General features: G+C 51.3%; 1 protein-coding gene across 2 annotated transcripts in view; it reads left to right on the top strand.

Moving 5' to 3' along the window:
• The window catches only part of Col5a1 (collagen type V alpha 1 chain), a 153901-nt gene that overhangs the window by 73969 nt on the left and 70653 nt on the right, over positions 1-9279 (top strand). For both annotated transcript variants that reach the window (XM_013345993.2, XM_005346207.3), the window contains exons 12-18: positions 1067-1141; positions 2369-2461; positions 4501-4557; positions 5716-5769; positions 6052-6105; positions 7324-7377; positions 8565-8618. In XM_013345993.2, the coding sequence (XP_013201447.1) occupies positions 1067-1141; positions 2369-2461; positions 4501-4557; positions 5716-5769; positions 6052-6105; positions 7324-7377; positions 8565-8618 (441 nt within the window). The remainder of the gene's footprint in view (positions 1-1066; positions 1142-2368; positions 2462-4500; positions 4558-5715; positions 5770-6051; positions 6106-7323; positions 7378-8564; positions 8619-9279) is intronic.

The following is a 9279-nucleotide window of genomic DNA, read 5'->3' as shown; positions in this document are numbered from 1 at the left end:
CTTCCTTCCTTCCTTCCTTCCTTCCTTCCCTGCCTCCTTCTTTCCTTCCCTCCCCCTCCCTTCCTCCCTTCCTCCCTCACTCTTTCCTTTCCTCTCTTCCTTCTCTCTTTTTCTGCCTGCTCATCTAATAAATGTCATCACTATAGTCAGACAGCCTAGTTACAGACGAGGATATATGTGTGTTAAGGACAGGCATTTGTCCCTGGAGCTGATTCTTGGCCCAGCACAGTAAGGCATTTAAGCAGGAGGTAGAAAGGAAGATGATGGTGTGTTCTCATGGAGGGTGTCACGTAGTGTGTTCTGCTGGCTGTGGCCTCTTCAAGGCAGTGCTTGAGGATATCATGGTGGTTTAGGCAATGCTGGGTAAATGGCAAAGTTAGGCACCTGTAGATACAGGAAAGACTGGGGGTTGTAGGCATGGGTGTCTCTGCAAGCTGGGTTCAGCTTGAGTTCACTTTGTAAGACCGCCTGAACTCTGACTCTGTCACAGCCTCTGTCCCTGTAAGCCAGGGCTTGAAGAATGTTCCCGAACACGTTAAAGTCGCTCGAGATGGCTTTGTGCTCCCGTGGGTGGTCCTTCCTTCTGTTCACACCGTACTCTGGGTCTATCCAAATGAGCAGGTCCTCGCTCTATCCTGTCCTCCAGTCCCTGGTCACATGCAGAGCTGGGGACTGGAGCAAGGAGGGCTCCTCATTTATGGACAGAGGAGCTTGCGGCCGCAGTTCTCGGGCTCCAGTCTGTGTGGAGACAGTGGGGGCTCTCTGGAACGATGGGATCTGGCCCCTGCCTTTCTCCAAGCCTGACATGAGTGTCTTCAGTCTCCAGCCTCCAGCTGGACACGGTCACCCACCTTTCCTCTCTGAATTCCTTATACCCAAGTCAGCTCCCTCACTCCCCATCCCCACAGCCCCCTATAGTGTTATTTCTTTCTCTGGGTTTCTAGAACGTTTCCGTTTTAAAGTCTTTGTCTTGCCTAGCCTGTTTTCTGAATTCTCATTCTCAGTGCTGCTGCTCAGCTCCGTCCTTCCGTCTCTCTGACCAGTTTTCTTTCTGCTCTGTCTGTAGGGTCCCCCTGGGCGCCCAGGTCTTCCTGGTGCTGATGGCTTGCCTGGTCCTCCAGGAACAATGCTTATGCTGCCGGTAAGTGTCTCTAATTGACTGAGGAGGTTGCAGTGGGTAGGTCCTGGAAGCGGTGTGTGCATGGATATATGGTAGCCCAGGAATGGGGTTTGTGGGGGTGGTTCATTGGAAGCTACTTCTGTACCGTCTTCTGTAACTGTGGTGGTTTATTCTAGAACCTTCAAGGTGCTACTTTCCATTGGAGTTGCTATTTAATCCTAAGTAATAAGAATGAAGTCCAGGTTCATATTCTGTGTCTGTGATAAGTGAAGAATGGTCCCTCAGGTCAATCATTCATAGATGAAAGACTTGGAGCTCAGAGAGTAGCTGGAAGCCATCCTGGCCTCAGGGTCCAAACCAAGACGTTTTCTAGATATCTGTGTCCTTGTAGCCAGCACCCAATCACTGCTACTGGCATTGGGGTCTCTGCAGTTATAGGAAACTATGAAGGAAGGGGTACATGCCCTGGACTCTTGTCTCTCCTCCAGAGAACAACTGTGGCCGTTGCAGAAGTGCCCTCAGGAGCGAGGGTTCTAGGTAGGCCAGGTCTAACAAACCTGGGGAAGTGAGGAGTTAGAGGGAGGCATAGCCAGGGCTGGGCCAGCCCCTCAGCCACCTTGTTCTTGACTGTTTTCCTTAGCCCCCGTCTCCTTCACTGTGCCTGAGCCCTGTGTCCTCAGGGCTGGATTCAGCCCTGTGCCTTCATCACTGTGTTCCCAGGTCTGTGCCCTCAGCACTGTGTTCTCAGCTCTGCCTTTTAAGAACAGTGCTCCAGGGCCAGCTGGTGTGATGGGGATGGAAAGTTGGCAGGTTCCCCTCTCAAGGGCAGATGTTGAAGAAAGTGGTATTTGGTGCTCCTGGTTTCTTTCTAAGGTCTCAGAACAAGAGCACCAGCTGCACTGTATGCCCCAAACACATGTCACACTAAGGGAGACCCAGCCCACGGTGTCCCTTGCAGGTCCTTTGGACCTAGCCCTATTTCTTTGACCCCTGGCTACGTTTTGCCGTGGTGAGGGTCTGTGGCTCCTCAGGGTGCAAAGCAATGAAGGCCCAAAGTCCTTTGTGAGCACGGGCTGGGTTTCAGGTGTCCATGCTACAGGAAGAACTGTGATTGCTGTGGAACACAGGTGCATGCAGGTTCTGGGATTGGAAGTCTCTGCTTACATAAGGACCATGAGACCCACCTCTTGCTAGGGTCAGAGTGGGTTCTGTGTTTCTTCCCTAGTGACCCTTCACTTTCTCTTGCAGTTCCGGTTTGGAGGTGGTGGTGATGCTGGTTCTAAGGGACCCATGGTCTCTGCCCAGGAGTCCCAGGCTCAGGCTATCCTCCAGCAAGCCAGGGTGAGTAGTGTGAATGCCTGGGGTTCTAAGATAGAGCCTGCTTCAGTGGCTGCAGAGATCAAATGATTGTCTCACAGTTTGCCTGGTCAGGAACATAGGGAGGGTTGGGTCCTCCAGACACAGCTGAAGAATGTAGGGAGTTTAAGGAGAGTTTTCAGGGGTGCCCTGTCCACAATGAGGGGTGAGAGGCCTCTGGATCTCTGCAGCTTGTCTGGCCCAGTGAATGCAAACACTCACCTCTGTTGCCAGGCCTTGCACTTGGGGCTAGCCATGGGGAAAGGCACTCTCAGGGATCTGGGTGGGGATGCTGGATGGTTGACTCAGTTTCCCTGGGCTGGGGTTCTTATTGAGTACAAGGACACTTCCTAGGAGAGAGCTTGTAGACCCAAGGTCCCTCACTCTTGACCCAGAATCTTTCATGGACCCACAAGGCTCTTGCACTGGGCCCAGTGTCTCTCACACTGAGCCCAGAGTCACAGATCTGGGTCCAGGGTCCCCTCCTTCCTGAGTAAGCCCATCAGAAATGGCATCATTAGAGAATGTGGCTCCAGATTGCTGATGGCCAGTGACCGGCCTGATGCTGCCACTGGCCAGTGGGGTGGGTAGATGGGTGATCCTCTGGTGAAGTGTGGACGCAGCCAACATAGAACTCCGAAACTATTGACACTACTCTGCAGTGCAGAACAGACGTTAATGACAGAGTGCACTGGGGTAGCTGAAGGACGGTTTCAGCATTGTGTAGTTGCCATGGAATTGGAATAGGCTAGCCAGTGATAAACCCAAATCGGATATGGCTCTTCTGGGATTAAGTTTGTTGACATGGGCCTGCCTGGCCTCTTTATCTGTGCATTTTATCAAAGTCAACTGAGAGAAAGAGAGAGAGAGAGAGCTAGTAAAACTTTTTTTTTTTAAAAGATGCATTTACTTTTATTTTCTGTGAGTATTTTGGCTGCATGTGTGTGCTTGGTGCCCACAGAGGCCAGAAGAGAGCATCAGATCCTCTGGAACTGGAGTTACAGATGGTTGTGAACCATGTGGGTAATGGAAATTGAACTTGGGTCCTTTGGAAGAAGTGTTCTTAACCCCTGGGCCATCTCTCCAGCTCTGATATTTTTGAAATGCTTTTAGTACTGTATATTTTTATTTGTAAATTTAATATCATTTAATATTGCATTTTATTATTGTGTGTATATGGGTATATTTGTACCCGTGTGTTCATGTGTGTGGAGGCCTGAGGTGAATGTCATGTATTTTTCTCTATCGGTTTCTATTTTATTTTGAGATAAGGTCTCTCACTGAACCTGGAACTCATTGATTTACTTAAGTTGGCTAGCCAGGAGCTCTAGGAATCCAGCTGTTTTTGCCTTCCAGCACTGGGGATAGAGACAGGTGCTGGAACATCTGGCCTTTTACATGTATGCTGGGAATCCTAACTCAGATTCTCATGTTTGCATGGCAAGCATTTTACCATCTCCCTAACCCTCAGAGAGCTTTAAAATGCAAAATAGCCTTCCAAGTTAAGATGGCACTGTGGTGGAGGTTGCAATCCCACAACAGAGAGGAAGACAAGTTGAGCCTGTGTGGCCGCTGGCAGGAGCCACACCAAGTTGGGATTTAGTGTGTGAGAAAGAGCCCAGGGTCCCCAGGCTCTGCCGTGCGCCACACACACCTCTGTCATTGCTGGAGAGTACCTAGTGCCTCTCTCAGGAAATGAAACAGGAAAAATACACACCTCTGCTCAGCCCAGGATGGGAGACTACATTTCAGATTTGGTATGGAGGGAGGAGGTTCCACAAGCAGGGTCTCTCCAGCAGTGCTGGAAGAGAGGAAGATGTTGGGGAACCTGCCCACAGTAGGGCAATGGGTAGCACTGATTTCTCCCTCTGTGCCCTGCTTCCCTGTGGATGCTGAGAGCCCAGAATTGAGTGGGTGAGACCTCTTGTGAACCTCCAGTCCTAGACCCCTTTTCCTCCTGGCCAGAAAGCCAGAACAGGTCCACCCCATAGCCTTTTCCTGATCTCCTCCCCTTTCCTTTTCAGTTGGCACTGAGGGGACCAGCTGGTCCAATGGGTCTCACCGGGAGACCCGGCCCCATGGTGAGTGATTGGCAGGTCTGGGATCAGTGGGTGGGGAACACTGGGTGGCCCTCTGCTCAGGACCTTGTTCCCAGCTGGGAGCCAGTTCAGACAGGTTCTTGGAGCTGTTTCATCCGATTGTGGGAGCATGTGTGTGTGTGGGGGGGGGGATGGCTCTGTTTAAGGTCACTTGAAGTTTTGGGGGAATTTCTGGGAAATGGTCTTCAGAGTAAGCATGATGGGAGAATGGGGGTACTCTCTCCTCACCTCTGCATCTGAGCTCCAAGCTCTCTCTGTAAAGCACACACTCTAGGCTACTCTCACTTTTCTCTTATCACGGGGGTATACAGCAGGTGGGGGAGGGGGCTGCTATGCTAAAGGCCTGGAGATGTCCTCAGAGGCTGAGCCCATACAGCTATGCTGCTGCATGTTTGGTTCATGAGGAATCAGCTTTTCTGTCTTTCTGGGGTCTCCTTCCTTACAGTTCTGTTCCAGGGTCAAAGGTGACCCCGTGCAGGGAAACCACAAGGTTTACAGTCTTCCCTTGCCTGGTCTAGGTGGTTAACTCTCCTCTGGGGTCTAAAAGTACAGCATGGATATCATATATCCAGGGACACTCAACTGTCATTCAGTGTCAAAGACAAGCTCTGGGGACCGGGAGTAGGACCTTACAAGGACACAGCTACCTCCCTGCCCTCCAGAGCCAAGGACGGAACCCAGAGTCTTGTACTTGCTGGGCAAGCACTCTACCACTGAGCTAAATGCCCAATTCCAAGGATGCAGAATTCTTATATCATTGGGCCCCTGACGACTTTGTCATATGCTGCCTCCCATCCTCAGGCCTAGGTTCAGCACCCTGCACCCAGGAGGTGAGGCCAGTCTCCCAGGAACTCTTGAGCTGGACCATAGGCTATGTAATGTGTTCCAAGCTAGGGGCTGTAACAAACCATAGGCCAAGTTGTTCTCTCTGGATTTCATGGACTCTGTGAGCTCCATCCCCTGGGGCTCCACGAAGAACCAGGAAGAGACCCCAGCAGCTACAGGTCCCCCCGCCTCCCAGAAGTCATGCTCTTTGCTTTGTCGCAGTAGGCAGGCCAGACTCGTGATCCACCCCGTGCAGCCTTGCTGTGTCCTGTGTCACTTGTCTGAGTACACACTAATCTTATACTGTCTCCTTAGGGTCCTCCTGGGAGCGGAGGCTTGAAGGGTGAGCCAGGAGACATGGGACCTCAGGTATGTGTAAACCTACCCCTGTTTTGCTTTCAGGATGGTGGCTCCTGGTTTCTCGTGGTGGCCCAGTTCTTCAACCAAATCAGGAAGAATTGTCCTTTGATACCTTTGAACAGGCTCTCTGTGCCCCCACTTAATGTTGGATCTCTGTCTTGGGCCTGGGATGCCCACATCTGGGCAACTGGAACAGGACGCCTTAGGCTAGGTTGACAAGCATGGGGATAAACGTTCTCCTTCCTCTGAAGAGGGACATGCCCTGATGCTTTGTCCTCTGATTTCTGGCAGGGTCCGCGAGGTGTGCAAGGTCCACCTGGCCCAACGGGGAAGCCCGGAAGACGGGTAAGTGCTAGGTACTACGAACATGTGGTATGGAGGCGACATCCATGCCCAGACCTGAGGTAGATTGTCCCCTTCAGGGACTCATTGTCCCATGTCTACCTCCGAGGCTGTGTCTGAGCTTCTGCTTAGGAACAAATGCTGTCCTACCAGACAGGTCACAGGAGTTGGATCCACATCATTGATGGTTGATAGTGGGCCTTGTCTTTGGGGCCACCTCGTGCCTCCTCTCTAGAAGTGACTGTTTTCAGTTCCTGCCTTCCTTCGGTCCTCTAGCCTTTTGGGGTTTCCCGTTGAGAATGGTGTCCTCCTGGATGGATCCAGCTGGTTTCCTCAGGAGTACAGCTGCTACAAGATGCCACACTATTAAAAAGTGATGACCACACTCCAGGAAGACTAGAAAAGTCTGAATTAGCCCATCCTGTTGCTACAAACAGACCTTATCAGGTGTTGCATATGGAGACCAAAGCCACCTCTGTCCACATGGCCTCCATGCCTGACCATGCCTCCCCCAGCCCCTGATCAGTTACCTACAGGAGACAGGAAAGAAGATGCTGGTGTGTCTCACAAGTGAGCAGGGGCTTGGCAGGGAATCCCTGTTCTCTTGTGCCTCTCCTGTGGTGACTGTAGCTTTTATACCAGACACTGAAGGTCCCCACTTGGCCTTCAGTCCCATGGCAATCAACTGGGAACCCTGGGCTTTCTCTTGAATATTTTCCATGACTAGGAAGCAGGCGTGAGAGTAGACAAGATGGGTGACCAGGGCAGACCCTGCCTATAGGTTGCTGTGTTGTCTGAGTGGGACACACACCCTCTGAATCTCTCTCATACTCAGATGGACCGAGAGAGGCCTTTATTGTTCTCATGAATCTTTGGTCTTTAATTTTCTTCCCAGTGGTAGCAAAGAGCTTGTCTTTGGAACCACAAAATCAAGCTCTCTGTACTGGGTCTCCCAAATCCCATCATCCTTCCCAAGCCTAGCAGGACAGCACCAGGCTCCGAGGCAAACACTATATTCTTATTTGTTGGTCAGTGGTGTGGCATGGCCTTGGGCTGTTGGATCTGGGTCCCCTGTCCAGTCTGATGACAATGAACAATCGCCCTTGGCCAGAGTACTTTCCATGATCTCCACCCTCATCTTGGCTTGCTGGGAAGCTGCTCCCAGAGGATGTTGCAGGCTGCCTTTTCTTCCATATGGACTGCTTGTCTTCTCTGTTCCAGGGCCGTGCTGGGAGTGATGGAGCCAGAGGCATGCCTGGACAAACAGGCCCCAAGGTAGGCTGTCACCCATACCTCCTTATGTCAGGGGACCACATTCACCATCATCCCTGACGTCATGTTGATGACATAACGATCATGTGTGACGAGTGTGAATATAGGGTGTGCTGACTCTCTTGGATGAGTCCCTTTGGTGTGTTTCGGGGGAGAGATTGACAGTTGAATTGCACAGATGAGCATCAGTCTTTTTAAAGGGGCAGGTTCCCTCTTCTTATGGGCACTGAGTGAGGTGGGGTGACTTCAGTTGTGAGAACCCCTTGGGAGTGTGCAGGTAAGCAGGCCACACCCTTGGGGACATGAGTGGCCAGATGATCCCAAGTCTATGGGATGTGAATCTTTCTATACTGCCCTGGGAAGTCAGGACCTGGACCTTGTAGGGTTGAGTAGACACACCTGCAGGAAAACAGGGGCTCCTGTGCATGCATAGGACTTGTCTAGATGCATGACAACTGTTTTTTCCCCCTGATGCTGTGGATCCTGGGTTCATCCCTCTTCCCATGACCCTGTATGAATGCTCTCCTCCATGAACTGTCCCTGCTCAGCACATCTGTGCTGTCCTGAATGCTTCCTGTGAACCCTGAGTTAATGGACACTGAAGGCCATGAATGACAGATAGAGGGAAATATTCCTATTCTGTCAAGTAGTTTTTGATCTTTTACTACAAAGTCATGAAAAGCCTCAAATACTCCACTCTTGATTTCATCCTACCTGGCTTTCATACCTACACTCACAAGATGGGATGCTGATACTGGGCTCTATGAGGCTGGGAGACAGGAGCCAGAGTCCCTGCAGGTGACGGTGCTGGGGCCTTCACCAGTGAGTGTGAGCTGCAGTGTGTGACAGCCTTCAGGACACAAGGCTGCCACCATCAGGACAGATGAGACCACCCCTGCAGGGGAAACTCAGAGCAAATGAGAGCATGCTGACTTTGCAGCGGCCACTGATAAAACTGCATGTCTGCGTTCCCAAGGATGCCCTGGCTTTTGGCATGGGGACTGGCATGGGTGTAACAGTGTTCCTCCCTTCCCAGTCTCTGCCTTGCTGGGAGAGAGGAGGTGGCATATTCAGGCTCTACAGTGGCCTGAGACAGGAGCACTGTGCAGGGGCCATGAGAGAACCCTGGGTCCAGGGCGCTGAGTTGAGGGTTTGTATAGGTGTTTGATGGAGTTTTCTTGTCCTTGCAGGGTGACCGTGGCTTTGATGGCCTGGCTGGATTACCAGGAGAGAAGGGCCACAGGGTGAGTATTTGCTGCGGGATTTGGGAAGGTCTCAGGTTCCTTAAATGGGGCCGGGTTCCCCCATTTCAGTGTCCCCATGTAAAGCGCTGTAACTGTTCACAGAACTGACCCCCAGAATGAAGTCTCTTTGATGGAGATCTAGGCCACAGAAGGTGGATTTCCGACTGCAGCTCATGAACAAGCCCAGCAGGTGTCTCATCCCCAGGGCATCATGGGGTACAGGGAAGTGAGGGAATATGCCCATTAGAACTAGCTTTAAAACCTTCTAGAACCCACTTCCTACCTAAGGGAAGCCTAAGGGAGGCTTCACATGCATGGGAAACCAAGTACTTATCACATGCAAGCTGCAGAGTCAGGATGTAAAGCGGTGGCTCTGGATGGTTTGGCTAAGCAGGCCTGGAATCGGCCACCTTGGTGCCTACCTGCCTTTCTCACCCCCACTGGAATGAATCCTCTCTGACCTGCTTTGCCCTGAAGTGGGTTTATCAGCCAATTTTAGCATTGTTTGGGACATCCAGGCACATGTATATGTATTAACACACATGTACACAGATACCTTCATGGGCATATACAATATACAAAAGTAAGGGTACACATATTCATCCACACACATATGCATATGCACACATTCTTAGCCACACACATGCATACATGTATACAC

Source organism: Microtus ochrogaster, chromosome 4, assembly GCF_000317375.1.
Source record: "Microtus ochrogaster isolate Prairie Vole_2 chromosome 4, MicOch1.0, whole genome shotgun sequence".
Lineage (NCBI taxonomy): Eukaryota > Metazoa > Chordata > Mammalia > Rodentia > Cricetidae > Microtus > Microtus ochrogaster.
Note: the sequence above shows the minus strand (reverse complement) of the source record. Positions and strands in the feature narration are given on the sequence as shown.